This window comes from Lycorma delicatula, chromosome 12, assembly GCF_047948215.1.
Source record: "Lycorma delicatula isolate Av1 chromosome 12, ASM4794821v1, whole genome shotgun sequence".
NCBI classification, from domain to species: domain Eukaryota; kingdom Metazoa; phylum Arthropoda; class Insecta; order Hemiptera; family Fulgoridae; genus Lycorma; species Lycorma delicatula.
In genome coordinates this window covers 26151215-26164422 of record NC_134466.1, presented here as the reverse complement: position 1 = coordinate 26164422, position 13208 = coordinate 26151215, and the positions used below count along the sequence as shown (strand labels likewise).

General features: G+C 39.9%; 1 protein-coding gene across 50 annotated transcripts in view; it reads left to right on the top strand.

Moving 5' to 3' along the window:
• Nucleotides 1–13208, top strand: part of LOC142333458 (uncharacterized) — a 338230-nt gene that overhangs the window by 312725 nt on the left and 12297 nt on the right. For all 50 annotated transcript variants that reach the window (XM_075380614.1, XM_075380640.1, XM_075380639.1 and 47 more), the window contains 3 exons: nt 267–302; nt 3394–3438; nt 11405–11567. In XM_075380614.1, coding sequence (XP_075236729.1) covers nt 267–302; nt 3394–3438; nt 11405–11567 — 244 coding nt within the window. The remainder of the gene's footprint in view (nt 1–266; nt 303–3393; nt 3439–11404; nt 11568–13208) is intronic.

Below are 13208 nucleotides of genomic sequence, written 5' to 3'. Positions count from 1 at the left end.
TTCAATAATGACAATTAAAAAAATATCAGAAGTTATTAATGAAATAAAATTTTATGTACTTTTCATTTAAAAAAAAAAATGTTTTTGTAATTTAATAGGTGTACAACGAAGTCATGTGGTGTGCACTTCATTTTTATTTTTAAGTTTGAACCACATTCTATTAATCGGAGCAAAGAAATTTATTTTTAATTACTAAGTAAGTCATATGTTAATGATGCAATAAGTATTTCATCTCCATAATCGGTTACCATTTAATAATTTTTCAGTGGAAGTAGTCTGGAGAAACAGAAATTTCAGTTAAGGTAAGCATTATTTTAACAAAATTATAGGTGCATAATAATATTTCTTTTCTATATTATAAAAAATGTTTATCAGGAGTCCTCTGTAAAGATTTAAACTTCTTAAGTATTCATAAACGATTTACATTTTACAAGTTAAAATAAAGCAAATATTTTTTATAAACTTGTGTCTAATTACGTTCGGTTTTTTAATTGTTACGAAAAGAGTTTAGTTAAAATAATGCTCCAAATTCAAGGCGAGGCAGTACTCCATTTTCTGAGAACATTAATAATTAATCAACGTATGATGTTCGTAAATTTAATTTGACTGAACAAATTTAAAAAAGTGATCCCACAGTTGTATTGCAATTAATATTGAACAATTCTTTTTATGGAACTCTGTAAATAATATTAAAAACACATTTGTGATCTGTTGAAAACAAACTTTATTAATAAAGCAAAAAATAAAATAATAATGATTAAAAAAAATTCCACGTTCATAATTATAGTTATTTTTTTATTTATTTATTTATTTTTTTTTTTGTAAATTTATCTAGATGACAATAAGAAATTAATATAATAAATAATTAAAAAAATAAATACTCTTAACCGTGATTCTCAGTTGATCCGCCCATTTCCGAGCAGTCAAATAGCCGTTAAAAAAATAAATCTATTAAGTTATAATTGAGAAATGACACTGTGGAACCTCTCATTTGAAAATCTTAAGTAAAATTAACGTCAAATTGTAAAGTTTTCTGTTATTACTAACTACTAAAAAAATAAAATATTGTGAAACGCCTTTTATCGAAGGTCCATACTGCGACGGACAAAAGTGTTTACACTTAATTAAGTGTATAAAATCATTAACAAGCGGTTAAAGGATTGATTCTTATAATTTGTGACAGCAACTGGTGAAACTAAATCAAAAATATTTATTTTTCATTTGTAAAATATTAGGTTATACTTTAGTATTATCAATATTTCTACTCTGACACCCATCATAATTTTGGTCTACCTGTATATCTCCTTCCAACAGGATGATATTAAAAACCACCGAAGCAAGCAAGCCTTTCTTATGACATATTTATAACGATTTTATTAGCCTAAATTAGTATAATTTAAAAAAGAAAAAAAAAAGATTTAAGTAGCAGTTACATACTTAAAGTACCTTTTTATAAATATTTATTAGCATAAATTTTTACTATTGTTACAAAAAGGACTTAACTAACACTTATATTTTTAAAGAAAAAGTTAATGTAATATGACAATCAATTTAAAAGTGAAGATAATCTGAATAAAAAAGAAGTGGAGTCGGGTCGGGAGAAAAAAAATGTTGAATGAACAATCTATTAGTTGCGTAAGAGATATGTAAACGGTATTCAAAATTATACACTGGGCTCGCAAAGTCGCTGTGCAGCATACTATAGAATTATGTATTGCATTTTGTTCTTTCGGCATTAGGTTGGTTGCACTGTGGGTTCATTGAGCGTTGTCACTAATAAACCAAGACGTCAGTTGTTGAGTTGCGATTGAACATGCTTAGTTTCGTTTTGTGTTATTTCGTTTATCGCAATCGATAGATGCGAAAAAAACAATGGTTTTATCAGTAGAGTAATGCATTTTTCTCTCGCAACACATTTTTCGTGAAGATGACAAGTATACTGATTTAGCAAAGTTTTCAGAAAAGTTTCGAAATACTCCTGTTTTCAGTTCGAAATCTTCTCGAAAAAATTCCGGCAACAGTCTCTGTTGAAGACACTGATCGATTTGGAAGACCACCTAAACTAAACGAACAGAAACTGCTTGATATTTTGGATGATATCACTAAAAGTCCATCAACGTCAATGCGTAAGTTAGCACAGCAGCAGCAAGATATCAAAATGGCTACCGCACATAAAGAAGTAAGAAAACAACTAAAACTTATCCCCTGCAAAGTAATATATGTTCAAAAACTGAAAATTACAGATCGTGCCGAAAGACTAAATTATTTTCAATGGTTTAAACGTTTTATTGACCAAAATTCCGTAGGTGTCCTCGACGTAACGTTTTTAACAGACGAAGAATGATTACATAAGGGAGGATACATCAATTTACAGAGAAAAAGAAAAAGATTACTTTCTATTGGGGCATCGAAAAGAGCAGTGTATCGCAAAACAGACCACGTACGATTTTCATATGTACGAGACATTGCAGTACATCACTTGGTTAAAGTGTTTGACAACAAATTGAAACGCGTGTAATGTGGCACTGATGTTTTCAGAGGTCATTTTCAACACCTTTTATAAACTATTCCAGTTATTGTATTATCCATTCCTATAAAATAATGGAATAAAAATACAAAGTAATAATTAAGAAGGTTTCGTCATTACACGACAATAATTCCAGTGCACAGCAGCTTTCTAAAAGCACTTTACTAAAGAATACTAAAATAAATATTAAATTTATACCACATTCATCACAAATGTGATTGGAAATTGTTCTCCACTGATAACTCAGTTAATAACAAATCATTCTTGATTATTATGCTTTCTTCCCACCTCACTGCTTTATTAAAATTATTTCGCACAAAATATTAAAATCTTTAAACTTTTTTGTCAGTAAATTAAATATCGCAAGAAACTATGAATAAGTAAAAATTATTTTTAATCTTTAATGTATAGCCCACCAGACTGATCTAGTGGTAAACTCGTCGTCGCAAGATCATTTGTTTAACAAGTGATTTTCGATGTCGAAGGTTCTGTGGTTGAGTTCCTAGTAAAGTAGTTGTTTGTATACGGACTTGAATACTAGACAATAGATACCGGTGTACTTTGGTATTCAATTAACCACACATCTCAGGAACGGTCGGCCTGAATCTGTACAAGATTACAACTAATTTACACGTCATGCATATCATCCTTCGCGCAATGGGCCATACGGTGTTTGCTTATTGTTCACTAGTTGACCAGATTGCAACAAATATATTATGAATATCATAAATAAAGTTCCTAATGTACATATGAAGCAAATCATTAAGCTTCAAACTCATCAGCAAAGATGTAGTGCGACTAGAGGCACGTATTGTATAAGTGTATTGTTAAGAATTCTAACTTATTAATTTTTGTTTGTATTTCAGAGATGAAGAAACAGAAAAAAAAATAATTAAGAAAGTTGAAATCCAGTAAGTGATTTTTTTTCAATGAAATAGTATAAAAATAGAAAAATCTATTGTTATATACTGTGATACATTAATTTCATAACTGAAGTTCAGCGTGGAATAATAATATAGGAATAATTTAAATAATGATGTCGAAACTGTGGTCCGAAAATTTTTATTGTGTCATGCGCCGAAATTGAATATTTCACGACTCAATATTTCGCATCGATCGGTACCCATCACTCTGAGTATAAGTGGCAATAAAAAATATGTAAAAAAAAAATTTTTAAACCATTCATATTTAATGTACTAAAAAGTAGAAAAATAAAAAATATTTAAAAAACCACTCCTAACTTAAACGCCAAAAGGTAAAACATAATTTTAGGACGGTATCTCAGGTTGTTTGACAACAACCTTTACGTGAAAGTCATAGCTTTAAATTAAAAATTTATTGTTTTTGCCAATTTTTTATTTGCTTGATGAATGCCCTAAAGAGTGGGGTGCTCATGACAGAGCACCTCTTTAAGTTATCCATCACGCATATAAAAAATTAACAAAAAGATCAAATTTTTAATTTGAAGCTATGACTTTCACATAATCTTGCATATCACCATCAAAGCTTTTCAAATTCATTCTGAGATACCGTCCTAAAATTATTTCTTACCTTTCAGTGCGTTTAGTTAAAAAGTGGTAATTTAAAAATATATCTTTTATTTTCTACTTTTTAGTCTTCATAAGATTATACTTTACAGCTGTGCTAGCACACAGGTTTGGGCAATCTTTTGAAGTTTTTATTCCTCCAGTTTCCAACACCTCAGACAGCTTTAAAAGTTCGTATATCTTAAAATATTACTGAGTATACTCATACACATTTGACTGGAGCAAGATGGAGAAATTGGGCCTTTTTGCCTTTCATTCTTGCCATAATCTAGATGTGCACACAGCAATTTGTTTTTGGATTTTGTACATCCTGCTCTCACACGGGCTATGTCTGATGAATCATCAGATATAAATATTGAATGTAACGGTTATATGAAATTTGAATTATTGCCTCAGCCGTAGAAAAAAATACTTTCGTTCAATTTAATCAATTCAAACGACAATATCACAAACATGGATAATTCTTGAGGCTAGACGCGAGCACATCCAGAGGTGGCTCTGTCAGTTGCACTCAATCCATCTTCTTCGAAGTACTTGGTTTGTCTACCGCCTTAACGTGACTTGAGGGAACTGACGTTCCATCTGTTTCTCTCCTTCTGTAGACCCAACTTTCTTTCTCTCTAATCTCGGTTTTCTCTTTGTCTCCATAATAAAAAGGACGTCAGCAGTGTCTTGTATGTCAAACAACGCTTCTTTTCAGCTCTCACTCGAAAAAACGGGGTAGGAGTCAAATTAGCGGGGTGGAAGTCGAAACATCTTTTTCGATTAAAAACGAAAAAACTGGGTTTTGGAGCTGTAGGATGTTTTTTTTTTTGGGTGGCTCGGATGAGGGTCAAATTTATATTTTAGAAAAATTGCAAAAAATTGCCGGTTCGGATTTTACGAGGGGTTTGCGGAAAGGAGCGGGTTGGAAGAGACCCAAAACGGATACAATACCAAACAGATCCGGGATTGGTCAAACTTTTCCCGAGATACAGCCCAAAATTTATCACAAACATGGATAATTCTTTCAATAAGAAAATATGCATATAAACGAGGTTACGTAAGTTCAAGAGGCATTTTTTCACTTAGCAACTTAGCTACTTAGGGGCATGTTAGCGGCTGGAAAATGTTGCTAAAATGTGTTGTCATCAGGAGCAAACCTATATGCAAAATTTCAGAGCAAATGAATAAGCAGAAGTGCTTAAAAATTGGACTGAATGGTTCCGTACCATGAATCTCACATACATAGTCCAAGAGCGCGTTAATATAAGAGTGGTAAAAATATCTCTTTAACAGTAGCTTATTATTTAATAGAATTGTAGTAGTATAATTCTATTACATAATAAGCTGCTGTTAGTCAACCTACGTTGCTGCACGTTTTTAACAAAGTAGCAGCGTAGTGTGTTGCAGTAGTGCCATCGTCGGCTGAATAAGGATGGTTCCTTTGCATTGTCGGCGTCCCCTTTACGTAGTTGGTGAGGCCAGATAAGTTTCGGATCCTCTGGCAGGTTCGGGAAGCGATTTCGCTCCGACCTCGCCGGTGGTCAACAGGAACTTTTGACTCCTCGAGTGGGCTGCGGAACAGACGGTCCGGTCGAGGAAGATCTAGTTAGACGCTCACCTGGTCTTGTGGCAGGTGGTAGTTTCAAACAAGCTGTGATCGTAGTGCCTGGCGACAGAGCTTATGTAGTTTTTTTTCTAATTTAGCGATGGAGCAACCGGAGGAAGTTGTTTAGAGGACGTGGTCGGATTGGCCCAGGACCTGGTCTCCAGTGACCCCTTCGTGTCACGAAGGTCAATCGGCAGGTCGCCGCCGCGGCTCCGGTCTTCCGCAAAGGAAGTCTCGGAAGCCCCTCGGGTAGTGGAGCGCCCGAGCGAAGTGGCATCGCAGAAAAACCTGCGACATACCTCAACCTCGAGCGGCGCGGTAAATACGAAAGCCGGACCCGTGCAGCAAGGGCAAGGCACTGAGGGGGGCCAAGTCCGAGTACGCCTTCCATCGAAGTCGGAAAAGGCGGAAAGCGGAAGCTCTAAATCTGCTCCTGGGTCTAAGATCCCGGAAGGGAAGCCTGTTGAAAAGCAGGTGACCTCTGGTGCTGGAAGCATAGGGCGGATTGAGGAAGATGCGGGCCGAATGATCCAAGATCTCCTCCAAAAAAGAATGAGAGTCCCTCTTGAGTTTCGTCAGTTAGTGGACGCATACCTGAGCGAATGTTCACTGATGGTGTCGGGTCTGGCATTAAAATGTGAAGGCCTCCAGGGTGCGAACCTTGCGCTAGACTCAGTCGTCAGTCGACTGTCAGGTAAGGTCGACCAGGTTGTGGAGGGAGTTCGGGGCTTCAAGCCGGCAACGGGTGAGGCTTTGGGCGAGCTCCACAAGTCCATTAAGAGAGTGGAGGAGAAGGTAAAAAAGTCTGTCTTCTTCGCCTCGATAACCGCCGTGCCTGCGCCTAAGCGGGTAGGTCCGCCACCGCCGCCGCCAGCCCAGGCGCCGGTAGCTAAAAGAAAGCGCGCCACTGTTAAGGTGGTCCCTGTAAAACCTGGTCAGGGGGCGATGACGGAGCTAACCCTCAAGAAGATCCTGGACCCGCGGAAGGAAAGGTTCCAAGTTTCCCGGGTCACTAAAACCAGGGATCATGGAGTAGTCCTGGAGGTCGTAAGTGAGCAGTAGGCTAAGCAACTGCTGGAGGCCGACGTTCTGGCCAAGAACGGGCTGAAGGCTGAGCTGGTAGCTGAGAGTAAGCCGCAGATATTGGTTTACGATATGCCAAGAGCAGCAAGGGTAGAGGAGCCTGAAATCCTCAAGGCGATCCACAGCCAAAATCCAGTGTTGGATATGGTGGTCGAGGACTTCCTTCGGGAAACCAAGGTGGTTCGGCAGCTGGGGAGGAAGGAATCCCTGAAGAGCCACTGGGTACTCGAGACCTCGCCTAAGATCCGGCAGGTTTTAGTGGCCGGTGGAAGATTGTTCTTTGGGTGGACTGCCTGTAGGGTTGTCGACCATGTAGAGGTGGCCCGATGCTATAAGTGTCAGGCTTTGGGTACACTTCTCTCCGATGCCGTGCGCAGAAGGAGATGTGTGGTCACTGTGCCGCTCCGGGCACTAAGTGCGCCGCCTGTACCCAGGTGAAAGGCAGCAATGCTGGACACCGGGTCGGGAGTAGGCAGTGTAAGGCGTACGAGATCGCTGTAAACAACACAGCCTATGGCGACGCCTGAACGGCAGAAAGCCCTTGGGGACAGCTTTCACCAATTCGAACGCCTGCGTCTGGGGCAGCTAAACCTGCACCATTACCGGGCGGCCACGAGTGAGGCCATGAGGCTCCTTGAGGATTACAAACTCGGGGTTCTCTTGGTCCAGAAGCCGTACGTGGTCGCGGATAGGGTGGTCGGCTTTCGCGGGGTGAAAATGATTCATTCTCGTGGGGGACGGCCGCTCTCTGCGATCGTGGTGGGCTCTGACTCTTTGGGTGTCTTCTGGATGCCCCAGTGGTCTGACGAGCAATTCACCGTCGTGCGGATCATGAGGGGTACGTTCGATGTCGTACTGGTGTCGGGATACTTCCAGCTTGGATGGAGCTTGGACTTGCTGGCGAAGTTGGGTAGGATTCTGGACGGTCTCCCGGGCACCAGAGTGTTGGTTGCTCTGGACGCTAACGCCAAGTCTACTGCCTGGGGTTCATCACTTATAGACTCCAGAGACACTGGTCTCGAACAGTTCGCAGAAGCCAGGAACCTCTACTTGATTAATGATACGGAGCAGCCGCCAACTTTCTCCAGCGAACTGGGGGAAAGTTATATAGACGTCACCTTGGTGACGGGCGACTTGCTTCGAAAGACAAGTAGTTGGACTTTCTGGCCCGAGGCCAGTGTGAGCGATCATAGGCTTATAACCTATGATATTGCTTACGGAGGCGGTCTAAGAGCACCAGATTCAGATCGCTATAACCTAAGGGGCCTGGATCGACACAGGTATGCGATGCTGCCTTACAGGGATTGCAGTGGTGCATGGAGAGTAGTGAGGAGGTGGAATTGATGGCGGAGCAAATCGGCCGGGCCATCAAGACTGGCTGTGATGTTGTCCTACGGCTACCTAGGCAAATGGATGGACCCATCATAAACACCCAGTCCGCTGATCTTAGCGTGCCTGGAGCCGTCATGACCCCTTCTTCCCGGGGGGCGCCTGTGAAACGCAGACGGAGGCTCGGTAAGAAATGGTGGTCCTCTGACTTTAACGTGCTGCGCGCAAGAGTGAGGTCCGCGAGGATAAGGTACCAGCACTGCCCCCTAACGGGGACCATCGTTGACCACGTGCGCGCTGAGCATCTTCGGATCTAACAGCGTGCTCGTAATGAATACGTTCACGCCATCAAGGAAGCCAAACTCAAGTTTTGGAAGGACTCCATGCGCGAGTTGCAACGCGATCCCTGGCAGCTCGCAAAGACTTGTTACAAGCCGAAGCCATTGCACATGTTGTCCAGGGTTCGGTGTGGGTTAGGTGGTCGTGACCACACACTAACATCTGTGGTGACCTACCAGGCGTTCCGGGATCCTCTGTTTCCAGATGCTCCGGAGGGTGAAGTGGAAATCGGTGTTAGGGCGGGTGAAACACCATTCCCTAGAGTTCGGACCGTGGAACCTGAAGATATAGACCGAGTGGTTTCTCGAATGGCATTGAATAGAGCACCGGGGATTGACTAACTTGACCCAGATATATTTTACCATCTGCTGCCTGTCTTAAGAGAGCCGCTTGGCAGACTGTTCTCGGGGTCCCTAAGCTGGGGCTGCTTTCCGGCTTGCTGGAAGGTGGCTTTGGTGAGGGTGCTCTTAAAGCCTGGAAAGGATCCTGGTGAGGTCAGCAGTTATCGGCCCATCAGCCTCTTGCCGGTCCTCGGCAAGTTGCTGGAAAGGCTGATTGTGGAACGGCTCTGGGAAAACATCGATATGAATGTTTTTCTAAATCGATGCCAATATGGCTTCATGAAAGGGGTTGGCACCGAGGATTGCATCTTGAATACTCTTGCCGAGGTGGAAAGCGCTGACTGCAAATACATTTTTGCAATTTTTATTGACATAGAGGCAGCATTTCCTTCCTTGTTTGGAGTTCTGTCCTCTGTGAATTGGAACGCCGCAATTATCCCGAAGCCCTGCAGGCCATGGTAAGAGACTATTTGTCTAACCGCGCGGCTCTTTTAAAGGATGGGCACCTAGTTGTGGAAAAATCCGTCACCAGGGGAAGCCCACAGGGTTCCGTTCTCGGTCCCCTGCTGTGGAACCTGGTGTTTGATGGATTTCTGGGGTTGACATTCCCAGAAGGGGTCACGGCCCAGGCTTTCGCCGATGACTATCTCCTTTTACTTCGTGGTAATTCACGACCGCAGCTAGAGAATAGGGCGCAGGCGTCTTTGTCAACTGCCGAGGACTGGATGGATATGCATAATTTAAAGATTTCTGTGCCCAAGACGAAGTTTATGCTTCTGAAAGGTACAGACAAATTATCAAGCAGTCGTAACTCCCACATTAAGTATAAAGGCTGTGTACTCAGTCGAGTACGGTTTCATAAGTACCTAGGTGTTTTGTTTGATGAGAAGTTGCTTTTTAGTAACCACATTAAGCAAGTTGCGGCGGACGCCGTCTCTGTGATGCACAAACTCGAAGGATTGCTCGGAAGGATTACGGGCTGTCGGGCCGTCAAATGTACTCGATGTAACGAGGTGTCTTTATGCGAGCATGATCGCATACGCGGCACCAATTTGGGCGCATAGGTTGGATAGAAATAGAGCACTGCTTCAAAATTTAAGGATTGCCCAGCGCAGAGCCTTGATAGTATGCACTGATGTTTTTAAAACAACCTCCTACAAGGCTACCACCGTATTGGGAAAGGCCCTCCCAATTGATTTAGTGCTGAAAGTTCGGGCAGCCATGTGGAAGTTGCGAAGAGGTCGGGAAGCCGAGGCATTTGGGATGCGGTTTCGAGCCGGGTTAGTACCGGAGCGGAACGGCGATCACAATGCACCGGATCTAAATTTCGTTCAGTTGCCCATTTCCCGCCTGCGAAGAGGCTATGGAGCCTCGCGATGGAGGCATGGCAGCTTGAATGGCACACCACGACTAAGGGAAGATCCTTGTATAGGTTTATACAGGATCTGGGGGGGATGGTATGCCTCGAATTCATTTTTAAGGTCAGCGGGTGCCCAAGTGCTCACCAACCATGTGGGTTTGAAGCAATATCTTTTTCGGTTTCGCCTAGCGGCTGATGAGTTGTGTGTCTGCGGGGAGGTCCAGTTGAACGAGCATATGACGTTCGACCGCCCTGCTATTGGGGGGGCCAGAGACCAGGCCACCCTGGAACTTAGAGGTCAGGGGGAAAACTGGCCGCTCATAAACGGCGAGTCAGTGTGGCGAGAGCCGCATTGTCAGACCGTGTGGGAGTTCCTCGATGAGGTTGCGAAGTTCAACCGTCATCGCTAGAGTTTTTTAATTAATCTGGGTTATACTGATTCCTATAGCGCCGCTGTGGGAAGTTTTTCCTGAGATAATGGCTGGCCAACAGCCAGATACAAGCTCCAAGGGCTTTAAATGGTGGACAGGCACTAGCTGGCATACAGCGACCGAGGCGTGACAGCCTAAGTGCTGTCTTTTATATTATTAACTTTAATGACTTTTAGTAATTAGTAACAAGGGGTGCGCCTCCCCAATTTAGATTTAGTTTGACAAGTGAGCGGTTGGGACACACAAGCAGGTAGTGTACAGCACCCTGCTTAATCCTCTCACGCTGATAGGTAGCTCACTAGGAGCTTTTAGGTAACGAGGTCGCTGAATTGTTTTAGAGGCACAGTAGCCGTATCTTGGCACTGACATTTGGTCTATGCTGTAGGGTGACCGAATGGGGTGGTGGCGGGAGAAATCCCAGTTAACCAAGCTACTGTTAAGAGATACTTATATTATCACCCAGTCTACATTTTCCATTGCGATTTTAAACATATCATGAGCTTATTTAAGATTAATCGCATCCCCATCATTAAAATGATTAAGCAGTCATGACCGTTTGTTAGTTCAGCTACTATACTAGAAAACAATCGTGACTGCTTAATCATTTGATTTTAATTTGCCTAATTTTTTACTTTATTTTATTCTCCTGACGATGATTTAAGTACTGAAAGGTCTAGAGAGACACAACTAATTTGCTGTTAAGGTGGATTTTCATTTTTTTAATAATTTAGAAAACATACAAAAATATAATTATCATTTTTGTGCATAATGCATAATGAGCTAAACTTGTGTGTTTAATGGTAAATAAAAATTATAAAATTTCCTAAGTTTTGTTTATTCTCATGTTTGTTTTCAGATGTACTTTACGTTTGAATACCGAAACTGTAATGAACAATTTTGTTGAAGACTTAACTCCAGTTTTAAGTGTAAATGAAGAAAAATCGTTACTACAATACTTGTTTACTTCCTACATACAGTTTGAATTACGGTTTTCATATATATGTAAATTTGTTAGCCCTGTAAGTATACACTTATTCAAATATACATATGTAGCGATTAAAAACGGAAAAGCTATAAATGTAAGTATTTAGGAAAATAAAAATATAAAATATGAACTATTTGTTTCAATCGCGCACTCGCAACACGAATATGTAATAACTATATATATATATATATATTTATTTGCGCGTGATATATACATAAGACGAGAAAGTTATATAACTTTCTCACTACCGATATCTTGGCCTTCGACAAACTGTTACGTAGGAGGAAATTGAAGGAAAACATTGAAATATGTGAGGATGCATGTATAAAAATCATTCTACTCTTTGAGTAAAATTTAGAGAAACGGAAATCAAGGTGATCGTATCTCTCCACGACCCTGAGTTACTGTGCCAAAATGAATTGGCATCAATGCCCCATATACAAAACCATTCTCACAAATTTCATCCAAATCCTTCCCTCCGGTTTAAAGATATCAACAAAAAGAAAAGTAAAAAAAAATTGAATAAAAAAACATTTATACATGTGTACGTAAATCTTTCTGAGAGTTTTGAATGCTAAAATTATAGATACTTTTTTTGTTTTTGAAATGTCATGATCTGTCAAAACTCGAGAAGTAACATTTAACCAGATTATCAAACTTTCACTTGCATAGTATAATGTAACACCAAATGCTGTTATATTAATGTTATGATTCGTATGCTATTATAGCAAAACAGTTCAAGCATATAGCCAGGAAATGAAAAATATTAAAAAATGTAGATATATTATCTGTCAAAGCCAAACCTGCTCTTAACTGGAGCGAGCAGAATACCCTACCATTTTAACAATCGTTACCACCAATACATCGCTATTTCAGCAGTCAAACAGGTTAAAACGTGTCTGACAGTGATATCATTTTAATAAAAAGAAACTCCATACCATTTCAGTATAATGAAACATTTTATATAACTATATTAATGTGATGTTAATTAAAAAACTGTTTGAATAGAAAATAACACTTTATGCATTACTGAATGTATCAGTAATGCTCGGCGACTGTTCAATTTGTTTACCATAATTTCATTATGAGAGTGCGTCACTCGGGAACAACATATGAAATATATTTTTTTAAGTTATGACAGGTTGTTTAGTAAGGAAGACAGTTTTGGAATGAAATTCGTTAATTTACTTGACTTGACACGGAAATGTCAGTATTCTGATCAATCTTATTTTGTTAGACTAAACTACGTAAATAATTTTAAAGAAAAAAACTCGAAGTATATTACCTATGAAAAAATCTAAAACAATATGTTTGTTAAGTTAGGATGAAAATGATATATAGGTTATTTTGTAGACATGGATTAGTATCAGTGCAAGCTGTGCCTCAAATATATCCACCGATTTTATACTAGATTGTTGATAAGTTTGTACTATGGTTTAATACTTTATCTTATTTCAATAATACGGTATAGAATGCAGTATTGTCCGGTACTGCATTGTAGAAATAATATTATAAAATCAAATTTTGTTAACGATATAAGTCATTATTCTTTTGTTTTATATAAATCAGTAAATACAAAATATCTTTTTACTCGGTTCGTTGCAGTGATTTACTGTAATGAATTACTTTTTAAATAAATATATTACTGTTCGATTAATTACTTTATAAAATATAT